The 20,907-nt window shown below is 42.3% G+C and overlaps 1 protein-coding gene across 2 annotated transcripts in view; it reads left to right on the top strand.

The window, feature by feature from the left end:
* Eogt (EGF domain specific O-linked N-acetylglucosamine transferase) overlaps positions 1 to 4,041 on the top strand; it is a 33,435-nt gene extending 29,394 nt beyond the window's left edge. For both annotated transcript variants that reach the window (XM_051203508.1, XM_051203509.1), the window contains exons 16-18: positions 100 to 219; positions 1,343 to 1,445; positions 1,947 to 4,041. In XM_051203508.1, the coding sequence (XP_051059465.1) occupies positions 100 to 219; positions 1,343 to 1,445; positions 1,947 to 2,093 (370 nt within the window). In that variant the 3' untranslated portion in view covers positions 2,094 to 4,041. The remainder of the gene's footprint in view (positions 1 to 99; positions 220 to 1,342; positions 1,446 to 1,946) is intronic.
* Positions 4,042 to 20,907: the final 16,866 nt, after the last annotated feature.

Below are 20,907 nucleotides of genomic sequence, written 5' to 3'. Positions count from 1 at the left end.
CAGATGTGGAATGTGACACAAGTGTATAAATACTGTCACTGTGGATCATGAACTAACTAACCCTTTGTCTCACCTGTCTTGTATTGTCCCACATTGCAGAGAACTCGGGTTTTTGGATCAGTTGAGAATCACACACAACACGGACATATTTATTGGCATGCATGGAGCTGGCCTTACCCATTTACTTTTCCTTCCAGACTGGGCTGCTGTATTCGAGCTGTGAGTACAGGTGGCAGCTTTCCCTGCAGAGCTTATGAGCCACCTAAGAGTATTAGGCCTAATACCCTGCCATCATGGTGGTATCTGAAAGATCTGATGTCTGCCATACTCATAGGAAGCAGGCACTCCCTCCTTCCCTGTAGCCTCAGTATGGTTCATAGGACCTGAGTCTGTAGTTTCCCCAGGCAGAGTTCGCTACTGTTTGCCTCTAGCCCTGTGAGTACTTCCCTCCCTGTGACAGTATAATTACCATGCCAAAAGAGAACAGGGTGGTGATGGCAGGGATAGCAGAGGCACCATCTCCAAAGGTGGGTTGTTTACCCAGCACTTATGAGGCAGAGGCAGGGAGGAGGATGAATCCTTAAGGAGACTATTGAAGAGAAGGTTGTTACAAACTTCCAGTACTCTGCATGACATTCTCAAGTGGCTAGTGAGGTAGAAGGGGATTGGGAATTCTGTCTTAATTCATTTGTTCTAGAGGAAGAGAGGGGAGGATGGAAGAAAAGAGAAAGGGAGGGGATTGTAAGTGAGATACTGGAGCCCAGCAGATCTGGGTGGGATTTCGCCTCCTTCATTAAGCAGATGTTTTCACCTTGAATGTGTTGCCTCCCTAACTTCATTTTCCTTGTATGTGAAGATTCTGTCTTACAAGATAATCTCCAGTTCATAGGCAGTGGGACCTATTGAATAAGGTGCCCACTCTTCCACCTTACTCTGTTTTTTAAAAATTATGACAAGGTTCTGAGAATAATGCTTTGGAGCCTGTCCTGGAACTCGCCCTGTAGAACAGGCTGGCCTCGAATTCACAGAAATGAGCTTGCCTCTGCCTCCTGAGTGCTGGGGTTAAAGGTGTGTGCCACCAACGCCTGGCATGAGAATACTAATTAAAATTGTTTTTGCAGTGCTGGGGACCACCCCAGGACCTTATGCGTGCTACCACAAACCACAGACCTATGTCTCCTTACCCTGAGCATGTTTGTAAAATTATCTCACTCTTGTTTGTTATTTATAAAACCTGTAGTAAGACCATATTTAGGAGATGGATTCCCCCCCCCCCATATTGTTATACATTGGGCAACCTCCTGGACAAAAGCCTCATGTCGTGACACCCTTGTGTCCTTAGGTACAACTGTGAAGATGAGCGCTGTTACTTAGACCTAGCCAGGCTGAGAGGTGTCCACTACATCACTTGGCAGAAGCCCAGCAAAGTATTTCCTCAAGATAAGGTAGTATTCAGTCAAATGGTTTGGATTCCAGTTATTAAAATGAGAGCCATCACTTGGGTCTCAAAGATACACTGTTCTTCTCTTGGATACTGAGGTGTTTTTTTATATTTGCAAATTGGAGAAATCTTCCATATTGTTAAAACAGCTTACATCAGATTATGTATAGCAGCTGCCAGCAAACTGTAGTTCTTCTATGAATGCTGCAAATCTGGCCCACCCCTTGTTTTTGTAAATAAAGTTTTATTGGGATCAGCCCGATTTGTCTGCATATTGTCTAGGCTTGCTTGTGCATTTCCTTGGCAGAGAAATGCCATCTGTGACTAAGAACAGATGGTTGACAGTGCTGAAAATATTATTGGGACCTCTGTGGGGAAAGCTTGCCAGCCTCGTTGAATAGCATAAGTTAAAATAGTTGCATTAGCCAAAGCAAAATGATTTCATTTCTGTAGAAGAGACACACCCTCAGTGACTTTGGGATTTTGTTCTGGTTTGTCTCTGCAGGGGCACCATCCAACGCTGGGCGAACACCCAAAGTTTACCAATTACTCCTTTGATGTAGAAGAATTCATGTACCTTGTCCTTCAGGCTGCAGAGCACGTACTGCAGCATCCGCAGTGGCCATTTAAGAAGAAACACGATGAACTGTAGAAATGTTGAGTTTGTTTACATGAAGAGAGTGTTTAAACACTTTCACTTCCAGACTCACAATCAGAGGAGTCGAACAATCTGTCAGAGCTTACTGTAAGATGAAAACAACTTCTGACTTTTTTGAATATAACTCAGGCTGGCCTTGAACTAAGAACCCTCTTGAACCTCCTGAGTGCTGGGATTGCAGGTGTGTGCCACTATGCCTGTCTACAAACTTCTTCTATATGGAAACATACTTTCAGGATATTTTGTCTTCAAGTCTTCCATGTGTTTGTTGTGCCATTGCTGTTTACCAATAGCAATTGTATTTTTGCACTGAATAAAGTTACTTTTATAGTTCATAGTTGGGCAGGTGCCCATTGGTATAGCAGAGCTTTCCTGTTGGGATACCAAAGTTGTCAAGTTAAGCAGCTTTAGAATTTGTATGTGTTTTGGTTGACTATAATGTGATTGTAATTCCAGAATGTTCCACCTTGTTGTTTATATGCTTGGATGAATTCAAAACTGGTTTTATATTTGCCACTATCTGTTCATAATTATGGTTGTAGGGTCTGGAGACATGGCTTAGTTTAGAATGCTGGCCTTGCATGTAAGGGGCCCTGGATTCAATCCCTACCGACACAATGCTCACACACATGCACGTTCACACACCAGCATAAGTCTGTGATTCTCAGGACCAAGCTATAGGACTGAGCTACAGACCAGTATTTAGTCAGCTCCAGGTTGTGTGCATGACCTGAGTCAGTCATGCCATTGTATTAATTTGTTTTCACATAGCTCACTTCCATCATGTTCTCCCCAAATGTAATAGCAGTGTTGTTAATGAGGACCCATCAGAACACTCTGCAGTATCATCTTGGCAGACCCATCAGCCATGAGAACATTCGTAAGCACATATAACTATGTGCATCTACCTCTGGCAGGATGAAAGCAACTCTAATATTTGTAAAAGCAGCCAGGTGGCCACATGAAGAGACCCTTTACCTATTAAAAAAGAAGAAAGACCATTTAAAAAAAAAAAAACCAGTAGAGCTGTGAATTACCCAATCAAAACAAGCCCTAAGGAAGGGGCACTGATTAAGCGGGATGTCTGAACAGCAGGCTTGTCCTTGAACGGCTTCGTATCTCACTGCTGATGAGCATCCAGCTTTGTAGTCAGAAACCGTGGGTTTGTTCCACTGGTCAGTGTAATGCTTGCATCCTGGAACATTTGAGTTGGCTGGCACAGACACTACTTTTAGTTTTCACAGTGGACAAAACAAATCACAGCCAAGGGTTTTACTTTTAAATTTTAGAGAAGTGACTCCCCCCACCACCACCACCACACACCAAACAAAATATTGGTAACTGTGCCTCCTCAGGAGTTTGCTGCCATTTGCTTTCAGGGCTTGGTAACTGAGTAGTAGCCTTTATTTACTAAAACATTGTTAAAGAAAAAGGTGGCCAGCTGTAGGTGAGACCTCTGCTTGGGTTCTAAGATTGTAACACTGGGAACTGTTAACTGGCAGGGTTGCTGCTGTTCTTTGTGCAGAGTACTTTGTGAGCGAGTGTAGAAGTGGGAGGTGTTGTACAGGGAAGGGAGGGACTGTAGGAGCATGCTGCCTGAGTCCTCAAAGGCCCAGGGAAGCCATTTGAATTTTCATCCTCTTACCTCATTTCAGCAGCACAGAGACCTGTGATTCCACAGACTACCAGGGACTTCAGGACTGAGAGCAGTTTCCTAGTAAAACTATATTTGAAGATTTTGCACTTAGACAGAAAATACTCTATATAAATAAAGAAGTCGTTTAAAATTTTAATTATGGGACTAACTTTTATCAGTTTTTTGTGGGAGCAGAAGATCTTCAAATTGTTGTAAAATTGTAAATGTAGACACGGCTCTTTTTATTAAGTCTGTAAGGAGATGCGTGGCTTTGGAATAAAGATTTCTATATTTCATTTAAATATCCAAACATCTGCAGGGTTTTCAGTGTCTGGATGTCACATCATTTGCTTTAAAAAAAAAAAATCTAATAGCTTGTATGTGATTTTAAAAAGTAATTAGGTCACTGATGAAGGATTTGGTGTAATCAAAATTATCTTACATTTATTTAGCAGTTGTTTTATCTGATGAGTCCACAAATGTGACCCTGAACAAACCTTACCAAAATTAAGGGAGGATGATGGCTCCTGCTGTCAAGAGGAAGTCAGATGCTAATGAGTGATGTCCCTGAAGGTTCCAGGTCTTGTCATTCCACAGCCCATTTTCCCTTGCTTCCTGCTTGCTCATGCAGTCAACACTGAGCCAGGCACTACTGTGTACCAGTTACAGTTGTAGTCTCTAAGAAGACAGCTTAGGACCAAGGAACTTAGGTTGTGGTAGAGAAGGTGGGAATTAAGCAATATTGATATAGAAAAACACAGTGTTCCAGACCCTGGTACTGTTGTATAGAAAGTCAAAGTAAGACAGGGGTTTGGAGTCTGGATGTAAGTGGAGTCTTCATGCTTAAGTATAGGGTTCTTATTGAGGAGGTGAAAATTGAATCTAGAATTCTAGAAGGAGGTTGGTTGACATCTGACAAAGAGCATAACAAGAATACAGAACAGTGCAAAAGTCCTGGGTCAGAGCATATGTGTTAAGTTTGAGGAATAGTTGGTGTGATATCGTCGTCAGAAGTTACTTAAAGGATAATGGCATGTGTAGATGGCAAGGCTCTTGTCTTCATTCTGAATGGATCTATATAAAGGAGTAAAGACCTGGCTTTCCCTTGTTCAGGGTGACTCTTGCTGTTATTCTTAGAGCAGGTAGCTGACAGTTGTCTTAGGTCACCTTCTCTGGATAACAGGCTCTGGGATGAAGGGTTACAAGCTGATGGTTTATTGCCGGTGGATTGTCATGGTCACCACAGGTGAGGAAGCATGGGGTCCAGAAAAGGTCAGGGACTGGGCTGGGGAGAGATCACCTGGAGTTCAGTAGGTCTTGGTGGCATTGTAGAACACAGGATCTTTCAGACAACTCCCAGTGGAGGCAGAAGGTGTCGCCATCCAGGCTGGAGCCGTAGAGGTAGAGAACAGGGGAACATTGATCAGGGTAGTTCCCTGCAGCTGGGGACAGATCATGCTGCTGGGATCCCTCAGCCTTCCCCACACAGGGAGGCTGAGAGCCTGTCTGCAGGGAAAGACAATGTTCACAGTGTACCTTCCACTGCCTGGGAGGGCGGTGTGTGGGCTGGCTCCATTCTCCCATCAACTTCCTCCAAATGAAGTTTGACTTTAGAGTCTTCATTACATGCAGATTTCATTTTTATTTGTTTAAAAAAAAAAACACCATGAACTTCAGAATGTAGACTGTCAAGGTAAGGATAGTTCTTATTTTAGGGTGTAATTATCATTTCGAGTGTAGGGACCACATTTGGGCCAATACTCTGTTGAGTATTACTAGTTAATTTGCCATTCCTACACTTTCTAAAGCCTGAAAGACCATTCTCTTATATGTTTAAACAGAGCAGAGGGGTAAGAAATGTGCCCAAAGCCACTAGCCAGTAGCAGACAGTTGGATGTAGAGGTTTCTTTGTGAAGGATTACCTAGGGAAGCTTACATGGAAGGGAGGTAAGGAGGGAGGGATGAAGGAAAAGTTAAAGGGGAACATAGGGAATGGAAAAAAAAAATGTCCTAAGGTTTCTTACAATTACCAAGTGGTTTTCTTGGAAGAATAGATATTCCAGAGCAAATAGAAAGATGCTTTTCTACTGGAAGCATGTCAATCAGTTCAGGTGTGACTGTTGCATTAGCCACTTTTCTCATGTCTGTCAACATACCCTACAAAGGCCATGTAAGGAAGGAACGAAGAAAATATTTATTTTGGCTCAGTGTTCAAGGGCACATCCACCATGGCTGGGAAGTCAGCCTCAAGGGTCAAAGGCAGCTGGTTGCGTTGTATCCCAGTCATGGTGAGGGCTGGTGCTCCTTGCTTGGCTTGCTTTCTCAGGATCCTAAGTCTGTGGAAGGATGATGCCCAGTTTCAGGATGGGTCATCATAGCTCAGTTGAACCTGCCTAGAAACACCCTCATAGACACAACCATGGGTGTGTTTTTATGGTTATTCAAAATCCAGACATGGTAACGATGGTGAACCATCAGAACTGTCCCAGAGTGGAGCCAATTATTTAAAACAACCTTCTGGGTGGTAGGGAAGTAACTCAGTTGGTAGAGGGTTTGTCTCAGGTGTGGCGATGCACACCTATAATGTAAGCATTAAGAAGTTGTCGGCAAGAGGCTCAAGAAGTTTACAGTCAGCTTCAGCTACTGAATTTGAGCCTACATGAGACTCTTCTAAAAATAATCATCACTATCAACAAAACATGCCAACCTCCCTCGAGCATGGGACTTTAGGCAAAAAATGCAATCACCAATCTTAGCCAAAAAAATAGAGGCTGACTTGAGAAATTTGCTGATTTTTGTTTTTACTCTCTGTGGGCCAGTGTACCTAGTGGCCACGAGGTGGCAGTCAAGTCCTTCCAAATGGCCTCTAGGGCCAGTACTGGTTGAGAGACTCTCCCCTCTAGGGCCTGGGAGGAAAGTCTGACTCCCACCTCAGGGTGGTGGTGGTGGTGGCTTCCATCTCTTAAGTGAGGGAACCTGCAATCATTGGGACGGCTTTCAGGATGACTGGGAATGGTGTGTGTGTGTGTGGGGGGGAGGTGCCTTCACTTCTGCCAGCACCTGCATGCTGGTAATATCTCCTCATCTTGTGAAGGGGCAAATGACAAAAGCCATTGGACAGTCTGCACCCTAGGAAGCTTAGGAGTTTGACTGGAATCTGAGCTCTGTTGAAAGACTGAATGTAACCTGTTAATATTTTCTACCTCGAAGCTAATTTTTTCTTTTTTAAGATTTGGTTATTTATTATGTATACAGTGTTCTACTTGCATGTATGCCTGTATGCCAGAAGAGGGCACCAGATCTCATTTAGAATGTGGGGAGCCACTCTGTGGTTGCGGGGAATTGAACTCAGAACCTCTGAAAGAACAGCTAGTGCTCGTAACCTCCGAGTCATCTCTCTAGCTCCAAAGCTAAATCCTTTCGTTGGCCTTACCACGGGCCTCACTGCTATTACTTTGTGAGAACAAAACTCCAGCCAGAAACCCAAAGATTATAGAACATTAAGGAATGCTGTTTAGTGAGGTGGGGTGCCAATACTGAGCCCACACAGGTATGACCTAGTGCAGTGCTCTTCAAGTGTGTGTGCTAGTTATTTGTGTTATTGCTGTGACAAAATATTCCACAACAGCAAATTAAGGAAGAAAGGGCCTGTTTTGTGTGACAGTTTGAGGATACACTTTCTCATAGCAGGGAAGGGAAAAACATGAGGTGGCTGCTGGTCTCCCTTTTATTAAGTTTGGGGCTCTACCCACATTCAGGGCAGCTCCCTCCTCAGATAAACATTTCTGGAAATGCCCTTGTAGATGTATCTACACGAGTTTCTGTGGTGTCCTAAATCCCATCAAACTGACAAGGACCTGTGGTGACCCTTACAAAATGTTTTCTTCATTTAATCTTCTCAACTTTGTGGTGATACTTTGTTTATAACAAATAAACCTTGCCCAAAGATCGGAATGCAGAGCTAACCCACTAGTTAGCCACACACCTAAGCCACTAGTTAGCTACACACCTAAGCCACTAGTTAGCCACAGAGGACAGGCAGTGGTGGCCACATGTTTAACCCCAGCACTTGGGAGACAGAGGCAAATGGATCTCTGAGTTCTGGGCCCTTGGGCTACATGAGAATGAATCAGTCTAAAAGAGAAACACATCTTTAATTCCCAGCACTAAAGAGAATATAAGGCAGGAGCTCAGTGCAATCTTGGAGAGCAGCTGAGAGTTTTGTTGGAGAGCATTGCAGTCTGTAATCACTTTGAGGACAGGATCTCACCCCCCCCCCATCACCCTCCCAACCTTGGTCCTACCTTGGTAGAGGTAAGAACTCTTTAGTGGCTTGGCTGTTTTGCTTTTCTGATCTTCAGTTTGAACACCAATATCTGTCTCTAGGTTTTTATTATTTGTGCTACACAATTTTGTTCTCCAGATTGGGGGATTGAAAGACACGATAATGGTCTTCCATGGTGTTTGCTCATATCTGATTTTGCTTTGAACCATACTCACATTATAGTTTTGTTTTCTATCTGATTCCAAGATGCACTTCAGGAGTATTATTTATCCACCAATAATGTGGATACATAAACCAGAAGGTATCAAGCTTCTAGAAGATGAGCCACTTTGTGATCTTGGTTGTCCAACCCTGTGGAGCTTTTGATTAAAAACAAAAACAAAACCTATTTCTAATTATGTATGTTCTCATTTACTTTCTGTTGCTGTGGGAGAAATAAAATAAAATACCCACAATCAAAGCAACTTGGGGAAGATAGGGTCCAGTCTATTTGGCTTATACTTCCAGATCACAATCCATCATGGAAATTAATCAGGGCAGGAACTCAGAGACAAGAACCAGGGAGGAACTGTGCTTGTGGGCTCACTCTCTGATTCATGCTCAACTAGCTTTTTCTTAATCTTTTCCATATATATGTGTGTGTGTGTGTGTGTGTGTGTGTGTGTGTGTGTATTCATTATTTTTTTCTTATTTTACATATCGATCCCAGTTCTCTCTCCCTCCCATGCCACCATGCCCCCCAGTTCCCCCTCTGATACCTCCCTACTCCACAGGGAGGGTTATGCCTTCCAGGAGGGGTCATCAAAATCTGTCAAGTCATTTGGAGTAGGGCCTAGGCCCTCCCTCCTATCTCTAGGTTAAGATAGCATCCCTCCATGGGGAATGTGCTCCCAAAGCCCTTTCTTGCACCAGGGATACATCCTGGTTCCACTGTCAGAGGTCCCTTAGACTGCCCAGGCCTTCTAACTGAGGCCCATGTTCAGGGGGTCTGAATCGGTCCAATGCTGGTTTCCCAGCTATCAATCTGGGGGTCCATTAGCTCCTCCTTGTTCAGGTTAGCTGTCTCTGTGGGTTTCTGTAGCCTGGCCTTGACCCCTTTTCTCATCACTCCTTCCTCTCTGCAACTGGATTCCAGGAGTTCGGCTCAGTGTTTAGCTGTGGGTGTCTGCTTCTGCTTCCATCAGCTACTAGATGAGGGCTCTATAATGGCATATAAGTTAGTTATCAACCTCATTATCAGGGAAGGGCATTTTAAGGTACCCTTTGCACTGTTGCTCAGATTGTTAGTTGGGGTCATCCTTGTAGGTCTCTGGAGATTCCTCTAGAGTCAGTTTTCTTTTCAAACCTATAATGGCTACCTCTATTATGGTATCTCCTTTTTTTGTTCTCGTCTATTCATCCCCTGACTCAATCTTTCTGATCCCACATGTTCTCCTCTCCTCCCCTTCTCTTTCTCTTAACTCCCTCTCCACTCACTGCCCCTCCCTCCAAACTCCCGGTATGCTCAGGAGATCTTGTTCTTTTCCCCATCTGTGAGGGACCTTGTATGAATCTCTTAGGTTCCTCCTTGTATGCTAGTTTCTCTGGCATTAACCAGCGTTCTTATATAGCCCAGGCCTATCTACCTCCGGTTGGTGGTACCAACGGTGAGCACTCTCACATCAATCATTAATCCAGAAAATTTCCTCATAGGCGTGGTGGCCACAGGTCAATCCAATCTGGTCAATCCCTTCACTTGAGACTCCCTCAGATGATCTCCGACAGTGTCAGGCTGACAGCTGATTCTAACTCAGAACAATGTGCACATGAGGGGAGGGAGGTTGTCCGTGTGAGTGCAGTGCCTATGGAGGTCAGAGAGGGCGTCCTATTTCCTGAAAGCTGGAGTTAAAAGTGATTATGAGCTGTATGTCAGCGAACCCAGGATGCTCCTCAAGGGCAGTCGTAGGTGTTCTTAAACAGGAAGCCATGTCGATATCCCTGGAGCTTTGCTTCTCTTGCTTGTAAACTAGGGATTAAATTAGGCAGGATGGAGTTAAGGAGGGAAAAAGGAAATACATCCACGCTTGTTTGTTGCTGCCACACAGCCTTGTTCAGCAAATGCTGTTATTATGCTGTGACACATGGATTTATTGTTATTTAGACCCACAACACCTGCGGACCATTTCAGTCGCACTCTTAGGACCTCTTCCCAGGCCTGGCCAAGCAGAATTTCTAGGGCACAGTCTAGCTGTGTAGTTTATTAAATGTCCCCAGGTGTTTCTTATTTAGAGTGAGTCAGGACTTCTGGTTTAGGAGATATTGGCAAGCTCCCGGGGAACAAGTCAGCCCATGCCAAAGTACCTTCCACTGGGTGTCAATCTGGGGAATGTTACCTCAAGTCAAGCTAAAAAGACTGTCTCAGGCTTCCCGGGACCTTTGACATACTAGCTGAATGTTGAATTGTAAGCGGGAAGATGCACTAAACACAGCACACATTATTTAACCATGGCATTGTCTTAAGGTACATGAATATGGTAATGGTATTATGAGGGTCTCCTTGGACAAGTGACACAACTTCCTTCTGGGGAAGAGGCCACCAGGTAGTGCCTTCAGTGCGAAGTTGCTCCTATCAGTTGTATGTTAGTATGTGCATATACACGTTTGTATGTGTATGTGCATATGTGTGTGTATGTGTGCACATGTGTGTGGAAGCCAGAGCACTTTAGATGTTGTCCCTCAGCAATGGCCCCTTTCCCCGCCTTTTGAGACAGGATCTTTCTCTGAACTTGAAGTGCATTAATTAGGAGAGGCTGACTAGCAGTGAGACACCCACTGGTCTCCCATCTTGTCCAGCTTTTATGTGGATTCCTAGGATCAAATTCAGATCTTCATGCTTGCCAGGCTTTACTGACTGAGCTATTCACCCTCTGCTGCATGTTGTTGAATTTACTCAACTGTTATTAATTCTTGTTGATAGAGTGAGGATAAATAGCTCGGCCAAGACCTGGCTAATATTGAGGCTATAGGATGAAAAAGTGGCTTCTGCTGCGTGTGTTTTTCACAAAGAGATTGGCAAAGTCCTTTGGCAAAGTTCAGGATCTATGCACCCCTTCTTGTATGGGGTCAATTATAAGCCTCTTGTCAAGTACTTATGAGGCCATTGGTATGATCAGATAGTGAACTGGACAGTCCAAACAAACAAACAAACAAACAAACAGCAAAAACCCACCCACTGATAACAGCATCATCAGTACTGAAGGTGTTACTGCCAAACCACACCATGAGACACTGAATGAAATTGAGGGTGCAGGATCTCTGTCTCACTGCACATTTAATGTCATCTAGATTGATAGAGCTGCAGTGACATTAGGTGATTCAATCAACAAGGCTAGCATGGATAAAAGGAAATGGTAGCATTCTGAGAAATCTGTAAACTAAATTGCATGGGCTCTGAAATGAATTTGAATCGTGCACAATTTTGGGCAGAGATCTAAGCTGGGTGCCTTGATGAGCGTCCACTGGAAGACAATGGCCCATAGGAGATGGAGTTAAAGGTGACTCTTGCAAGTCCCAGAAGCAACCCCAAAGCTAAAGTGGTATAGACATGTAAATAAGGCAGATGACAGGCTAGAATGAGAGTGGACAAGGGCTGCATTGAACAGACCCAAGGCAAGGCAACCAAAGGCCAGTATTAGCATTTGAAAGGCAGCTGAGGAGGAAAAGGGAAAACTGAAGGGAAGGCCACTCCACTCCTGAAACCTGCAAACTGGAAACCCAGGTGGGAAATGGCTGAAAAAGGAAAGCCAGTCTAATTCACAGTTGGAGCACTTCCTCAATGATAAAAAAAATGTAAATGCCCCAGAAAAAAAAAAATTTTGTCTATGCATCGTTTTTCAAAACTCTGGGTAATATTCTACAGCATTCGAGGAGGGAATTGACACAAGGCACTTTGAGAAGTGTTTATGGATAGGCTCCTGGAAGCGGGACTGAGGGTTTCCTATTTCAGTTTATGAGGGTGTCATGACTTCTGCTTTCCCATAAGACTAGAATATTCAATGATGGAGCTCCTCTGGTTTTTGCTTTGTCCTGTCAAGCATCTCTATGCACATCAATTCTGGGCAGAAGTCACTTTGGAACCCTATCATATTTAGCTTTTACTTGATGCTATATGCTGGGATTGCCTTGTTTTTGCAATTCAAACAACAGAGTAACAGAAAGAAAAGTTTCATAGTGAATGCTTCTTGGTGCAAATAATGAATCTGGACAGCAAAGGAACAAAATAACATCCAGACAGAAGTATCCACTCTCCACCGCTGTGAAAGACACCACGTTCTGCCTCTCTTCCCCCCTCCTCCACCACCCACAGTGGTGCAACTGTTGGTGGAACAAACACCCATCACCCAGGAATCCTCAAAAAGGTACTGACCATGGGAAGCCATGGTGAGACAGAATAGGAAGGCAAGGGAATGTAAAAAAAGTGACATGCCTTTTGAGCATGACTCTTGGGAAGCATGAATCCTTAAGGTCATTATGTTGTCACCCAGTGTCAGAGGTAGATCCTATTCTTTTGACCAGGATGAAATAGATTTCCCTTAATGGACCCCAAGAGACCCCTGATATCCATCATCATTGTTCTCTAAAATTACTGTATAATTTCCTATTCAAGAGGACCCCCCCCCAAAGTCATTTAGGAGATGGGCTGTTGGGATTAGATACATTTCCACCAGGAAAATCTGGATATCTAATTCCCAAACTGCTCACCAGAAGGGACTGGTGTCTGAACTGGATTTGCAAGCAGAGTCCAGGAGGCAGCAGGGCTCATTGAAGAGAAGAGAGGAAGGAAGGGATCAGAGCTCCGTCCTGGTTTTCATGGCCTCTGGCCAGGACAGAAGCAAGGACATATTGCAATTCTGGCCAGGAACACTATGCCCAAACTGTCTTTCCTGTTTCTGTTGTCTGTCTTGTCACAACAATAGTACCTCCTGGTTTTTCTTTATCAGATTATAATTTCATCCGAACAAAGCTTCTCTGGAGCCAGACTGCAGTCCCACATGTCAAAAGGAAAGAGAAAAGGGGACAAAGGTTTCACTGGAAACTTTGGGGGATGCAACTGTAAAGCCACCAAAATACCAACCCAACTATTTCTGACTCCCTTTTGGAAGCCCACACTGGCATGTGGGTATATCTTATCTTGCTGAAGCCCTTTGTCTTTAAGCTTGGAGCTTGAAGGATACACAGAACAAAAGGTTGTAGTGGAGTATTCACTTTGTCTCCTTCTGTGGCACTGACCACACCCATTGGGGGGTGGAGCCAGGGGCAGAAGTGACCTGGGGAACTAGGTCAGAGGAGGCACAGTAGAGCCCTCTCTTGCCAGCCGCACTGGGTCAGGAGAACATCCAGAGGAATTCTTGGAAGCAGGAACCTGTTGGTGTTCAACTGTCTATGTTGTGAGTTATTTCTCCCTGAATAAACATCTGTTCTGCCTAATTGTTTATCCTTATCCTTATTAAACCGTGATAAAAGGTCATTGATAAAACCCAAATCTGTTTCATATGATCTAGTGATGAAATCATTCTCTAGGTCAATGCCATGAGTCCTGGGTTGACCTATGTCCAGGTCTCTAAAAGATTAAGATAACTAACTCCCTAGGCTGCCAGGGGTGACACTGTCGAGCAAGGTCTCTTCTGTCACTGCGAATGATAACAGTAAATTTTAGACATCAGGTTTTAGTTTGGAGAACCCAAATTAACCTGTGGATAATGCCTCATAACCACAGAAAGTTTTTGACATGGACCCAGGATATCCTGTAGACTGATGATGCTTAGTAAAAATCTGAGGATTTCGGCAGAGCTCAGGGAGTCACGGGATAGTGGGGTGGTGTAAGAGTCGGCTCAGGGCTGCTGCTGACAGCTGGGTTCCTTCATGGAACATGCAGGCTCACAAAGCCTCAAAGTTGTCTCCTGTACATGGGTACTGTGAAGAGAGGTACCTCACATGGTTGCTAGCAGGATTAGTTGAGTCATTCTCCGAATGAACCAATTTGGTGGAAAGACAATGATGAGCAAATAAGGTACATACATTAATCAGATAGTCCTAGAAGTAAGGCTATGGAAAGATAAACAGTTGAGTGCTGTGAAGGGAAGGAAGCCATTGTGATTATGAGAAGTGTTCTAGAGTCTGGGATAGAGCACTCAGAAGTGACTCTTGGTCCTTGGGGGCTAAAGTAATGAATGTCAAGACTTCAAGGCTAGCTTGGGCTACATGAATATCTCAAATAATGGACTAACCAACCAACCAAACAGTAAACAAAGTAGAAACCTGTATTTAGGTTATACTTGGGCTTACTGAGCTTCTGATTAAGTGATAAATTATAAAATGCATGAATATCCATGTATATGTAAATTCACCGTCCAGATGTGTGAAATAGTTACTATCAGGTTGCCCTGATAGTAAGTTTTTTCCTTCTGGGAAATATTCCAAAATCTTTAAAGAAATATGTATGTACGTTTGTATGTATGTATGCATGTATGTATGTATATCTTCCTGAAGTCCTTTAGTCTATATATACACATATTATGTATGTATGTGTATATATTCTCTTAAAAATTATTTATTTTCATGTGTATGTGTCTGTGTGTGTGTGTGTACTTACCTGAGTTCTTGTGTACTAAGAAGCAACCCTTGGAGACCAGAAGGGGATATCAGACATTAGATTCCCGCAACTAAAATTACAGATGGTTATGAACTGTGAGTGCAAGAGCAGCAAGAGCTCTTAGTCACTGAGTCATTTCTCTAGCCTCATAGATGTAGACATAAGTGTAGATATAGACATAGACACAGAGTCTTAATCTTGGGCCAATGAAGGGATTATTGATAAACTGAAGTATTTAGAAGTGAGCTGAGACATGAAGGAATCCTGGCAGAATCCAAAGTTTTTGATTACAGGAAGGAAAATGAACATCAAGAGAGGGGAAAGGGAAGACCTAAGCTCTCCCCCCCCCATTTTTATTTTGTCAAACAGAAGTAAATAATTAGAAGGTAAGAGTGAGACCTCCTGAAACAGCTGTTCTTACTGTGGTAATGACAACTCAGGAGCATGGGCAGAGAAGTGGAACCTGGTGAGCTATCTCCATGACAGTCTAAGACCACCTTAGAAATCGAAGGAGAATGTTCTTTACTCAAATGATGAGTACCATATGCATATGCCTGTCTCTGTGGACTGTGACTTTCTTACTACACTGAATATTAGTGACAGTCCCTGATGAGTTTGCTTTGTGGGACTTTAAGTCCTCGCAGATCCTTCTGTAGCCTGGCATGGTATGGTGATGCCAGAGATGCATGCGTGGTGATGTCTTGGGAGCAAAGTAAAACTTGGGCTATGAAAGTTCGACGAGAGTGACTAGAGTTGTGAGGACTATGCTCCCAAGGCTTTGTTTGGGTGACTTCTTTTTTTCTCTGAGCCAGACACTGGGGCTCCTAAGTTGGGATATAGCAAGCATCTTCCAAGTCAGAGAAACAAAGCAAAATGCCAACTACCACCCCAAAACAAGCAAATTTCCAAGTAAGAAAGCAGAATACTTGGATGGAATTGTTTTGAACAGTCATGTCTAAATATGTATCTCAATATTTTAAATTATGACATGTTATAAAATGAAGCACAGTTGGATCTGACCTTGGTTGGTCTTCAAGTCACTCCCCATTCTTCTCTCAGGCCGCATTGTCTTCTTCACCAACTCCTGGAGCCTGACTTTATCCTTCGCTAACAGAGGAAAGAGCAGCAGTGTTATTCATCATTCCTGAAAAACGCTGCCCTGAGCCCAAGGGTTGTGTGTGACAGTGATGTCAATGGGAACAATTCATTATTTCATCAAGCACTTGGCATGTCCGTCAATGAAAAAATATGTGCTTTAGAACTGACAGCTCAAAATAGTCTTTTTCAGCAATTGGCATGCCAAGATCTTGATAGTATAATGAATTATTCTTTGAACCTATCATTTCATCACATCAATTTGGCCATATAGACTGTTCTGTGGGGGAGCTGGGAAGGGGAGAGGATTAAATTACAAAAGTTTTCTCAAATAGCAAGCAAAACTTTGCGACCTGGGACAGAAAGATGAGAGCTCCCGGAAGCTGGAGGAGCTGGTTCGTTTTCTGTCAACTTGACACAAGCTAAAGTCATCTGAGAAAGGGAAACCTCAGTTAAGAAAATGCCCTATAAGGCTATAGGCTGACCTGAAAGGCATTTTCTTAATTAGTGATTGATGTGGGAGGGCCCAGCCAATCGTGGTGGTGTTCCTGGGTTCTACAGGAACAAGCCAGTAAGCAGAACCTCTCCATGGCTTCTTCATCAGCTCCTGTCTCCAGGTTCCCGCCCAGTTTGAGTTCCTGCCTTGACTTTCCTCAATGGACAGTGATTTTGAATATGTAAACCAAACAAACCCTTCCCTCCCCAATTTGCTTTTGGCTGGTGGTGTTTCATCACAGCAATAATAACCCCAAGACACTGGATTAAAAGCCATGTTCATCTGAGCAGGCTTTGAGAGGAACATAAAATACACAATACATAAGAAGGTATCCTTACTTCCTGGGACTCTTGGGAACGAAATAAAGTTTATTCCCATTGGCCACTTGTAGTACTTCTGTCCTCATCTTGGCACGGGAAGTTTTGAGACAGTTTATTACTCTGTTACACAAGCTTAGTGTACAATAGAGGCCCCAATAATCTAGGGCACACAGGTTTAGGGAAGCCTTGTATCAGAATTCAGGCTGGTTGGAAGACCAGTTTTCCCCTACTTAACCTCCAAAAGGAGACTATTGCCCAAATGCTTGATATATGGCTTTTCTTTCCTTCATGAAGCTAATTAATTCCCCCCATCCTGACTCTGGCTTCTTGAAAGCCTTGTCCCTATTTCTTCTGTCATATTTTGAAAGCAGCATTAGAAAGCTTGTCACTCACTGGCATCATGGGGGACTGCTTGGCACACTGGCATGCATTTTTGGGTGACTTCTTTACATGGAGCAAAGCATGCTCTGGTTATAGCTGGTCCTATTGCTTTCATCCTAAGATGTCAGCTTTATCTCTAGGACTAGCAGTTGCCACATCGCACTTCCTGACTGTGTCTGCACCAAATTGCTTGACGTAAATGGTTATTTTCATTCCTGTTAAATAATGCCTCTCTGTTAGAGCAATGGTCATTTGAAATACCATCAAAATAACAGCAACATTAATTTGTTCTCAGGACTGGCTCTTAATTGCTCACCCATTGTTTGAAAATAGTGAACTGCCTCATTAATCCACACTAGAATATTAAGCATTTCATTAAAATATTGCCAAGAAAGGAGCATTACTTCAAATCCCCTTTATGTGTCCTTCACAGCCAGCCGAATTAGCTCTTCTACATTTCTAACTATCAACCTGAAGAAAAATCTGGGCATGCATGACCTTTTAATTTGGGCTTCAAAGAAAACATTTCTTAATGTTATGTAATAAATCAATCATTACTTGCTTAATAATCTTAATGCATGTCTTTGAAGTCAGAAAGCCACAAGAGAGGCTGGGATTTTAAAAAATTGACAAGTCTCTGGTCATTTGATGTAAACTGTGTTTTATTGATTAGCTGTGAAACCATATTTGATATTAGCTGTGTGTAATGGTATGAGATCATAGGCAACAATGGAAAATGAAGAATAGATATGTACACATATCGTTACACATTCATACAGAGCTTCTAGGGTACATAGGGGTATAGGAAATAAGACTTCTTAGCATTTCAGTATTTGAAATTTACAGATAATATAAATTTTCCTTTAATTTTGACTCTCTTTAAATAAAATTTGTATCTATATTTACCATGATTCTATAAGTGTATTATTTAAAATACATTTGTCTAAGTTCTTGCAGTCATTTTTATCTCCTTCTCTTGATTTCTTTGATCTGAAGAAATTTTCAGCATAGACATAATTTTGCCCTAAAATAATATTTTAGTTGTTTGTTATTAATGCTCTGTTAAAACACAGATAAAGGAGGTGCTGGGCTTTTATTTCATTTGGAAGATAAGCTTCAGAAAACTTGGTCACAGATCCAGGGTTTACTTTAATGACTGACTGCTGAATTACAGGTTTCCTGATTTGAAGTGTATTTAGGAAAAGCAACAAAATGCAATTAATCTGATAGTAATAGGAATGGAAGCTAATATTGGCCTGAAGCTAAATTGCTCATTATAAACATCTAGCCTGAATCATTCACTATCACACAAGCTTGCTCAGGCTTCCTAAAAATGTTCCCCAGTGTTACTTGTGTAGCTCAGATTTACCTCCTTCTTCCAAGAACTTTACCCAGATACTGCTAAGGTCTAGCCTTGGTCAATAGCACAGAAGCAACCTGGCCTTTTTTGAGCTCTCTATGATCCTCTTTGTAGAGGAGAGTTGCTGAAGCCAATGTTGGCAGGCATCTCAGCTCACAGCCTGCCAGCTGTGTGACTCAGGCATGACATTGAACTCCACAGGGTCACTGCTTAGAAAGACCTACCTTGAAGGATCCGTAATACCTGCCACTGTAGCTCAAGTAACTGGCATATTGAAGAAGGGGAGACAGGTGTGCTATCATCGTCCCTGGTTTTGAGGACCATCTCACTCATCTCCAGGCTTCAGGTGGGCTATTACAAACACTGGCAGAATCACTCTTTGCTCTTTACCTGACACCTTTCCCATCCTTTCTGCTCAATAATTAATACTGGAAGGCTTTTCTTTGTTGGAATGGTGCTCCCTAAAGGTGTTATATGTTGTCTTCTGAGTAATTTTTTTCTCCAAGAATACTTATGTGGCTACTACATACAGTGGTATCTCATTGTAGTTGTTTATAAAAACACAGATAGAGATCATAGCATTTATTAACTCAGATTTAGGATGTGCACTCCTCCCCGATAGTTTCCCAAACACATATGGATAAATTTTACAAGCAAGGCTATTCATATGTGTTCATATATAAAATCTATATCATATGGTCACAATATATGTCATTCCTGGCAACCTGATGTTTATGAATGGGACTAATATTAACACCTCACTCCATCACCATAACCATATTTACATCAATGCCAATATCATATGAAGTTAGGCTCTAACTGCTACATAATATTTTAAAGTCCCACTGCCTTGAACATGCTTGCCTACCATATAATATACTTTTGTGCATCTTTCCAGTTATGCCCTTATGATGAATTCTGAGGCCTGAGGGCTGACATTTCTGGTGCCCCAGAACATGCATGTTTATAGACCTTTGATAACATACTAATAAATTAGAATGTGGCACTTTTTGATTTCAGCCTTCAGCAGAGATGTTAAGCATTCAGCTACTCTCCATATTACAAACTTGAATGTTATAAGCTGGTGGGAGGCTTCACAGTGCAGTTGCAGAATGACATCCACCCAGAAACATTGTAAGAAGAGCCTTGTAGGCGGAGTCTGTGTTTTACACAGGGAAACAATCCCAAGTGGTTTGGTCAGGGACACTTGCAATATCCATGGTCATGACAAGTATCACAACTGATCCAAAGTATAACAATCTCTGAAGGGCTGTATCCCACAGCATGAAACTATTGTTCTTGACTGAATAAACCCAATAAAAGAGCAGTGGCATACATAATTTAGTCAGCTCAAGTGGCTGTCACTTCTCAAACTAGGTTAAGTGAGAAAGGCTACATAGGTTAATTAAAAGATAACACTATCCAGTGGTTTTCAGTGCCTGGGTAATTGTTTCTCCCTCTAAGACAAGTGTGCAATGTTATAAAAAATACACTTGGGTGACAAAAGTGAGACCTTTGCATTTAAAACTGGAGGGCCTATCCTTCCTGTGTCATGTGTGCATAAACCTGGATGTATAATGAAACAGTTTCAGAATCATCTCCAAACACTGATTAGCAGTGCTCATCAGCAGACTTGAGTTGTTTGTAACTGTACCAAAAGATGACACTAACAAGCTTTTTATAGTGTGAGCTTTGGACGTATTGCAAAGATGCAATGAATAATATAATTGATATCAGGTGCCCATCTCCATCTTACAGTGGACACCAGTCCTTGGCCACTCTTGTTACAACCACACTCTGGTCATGTCTTCACTGAACTGTTTTGAGGTACATCCTCATCAGCATCATATTGTTTTATTCATCAGTATTATTAGTGTGTAAGTTGATTATGACTGACTGGTCAGCTTAATTTTCTGATTATGCATTATATCTTCAAAAATAGTGGTTAATTATGAAGCTTTCACAAATTATTTGACTCGAAGCCTCAGTGTCCTATCCTGTAAAAAGATATTTAGATCCATAATAACATTTTGAAGATTATACTTTCCAGACAGTATAATAGCAAAGTGATGGAAAATTTCAGTAATTATCATCTCTAGATCTAGTTTTTGCAAGTGTACAACATATAGTAGCCTTAGAAAGCGAAGAGTTAGGATGTAGAAACATAAGAAACTTCTGAGGAAGAAAATGTTGCAGGTATTTTAGTAAAAGATGTAGTGGCAAAGCCAGGTTTTCTGATGGTCCTACCCACATGTTTGTGCTCAGTTACCCACAACACAATAGAAGCATGGGAAGATGAGTGGAATATGGAATAGGAATAGACAAAGAACTTGAGTTTCAACTGCTAAGTTCCATTAAAGGTCAAATCCTATCACAGCGATAAATAATACTACATTGGGGAAGCTGAGCTACAAATGGAGATAATTTTCAAATCTTGTCTGATGAGCCCTTCATTTCCAGATATGATGGATATTTCAGATTTACATGTGACCACTTCACTTATGTCATCCCTCAGAATTTATTTTTTTGGGGATATTTGGTTGGTTTCCCAGCTATCTCATCTTATCAAATAAAGATGATTTGATGATTCTAACATTTAGCTTT

The sequence above is a fragment of the Phodopus roborovskii genome, unplaced genomic scaffold, assembly GCF_943737965.1.
Source record: "Phodopus roborovskii unplaced genomic scaffold, PHOROB, whole genome shotgun sequence".
NCBI classification, from domain to species: Eukaryota; Metazoa; Chordata; class Mammalia; order Rodentia; family Cricetidae; genus Phodopus; species Phodopus roborovskii.
The sequence above is the reverse complement of the archived record's forward strand: the minus strand, read 5'-3'. Positions and strand labels throughout refer to the sequence as shown.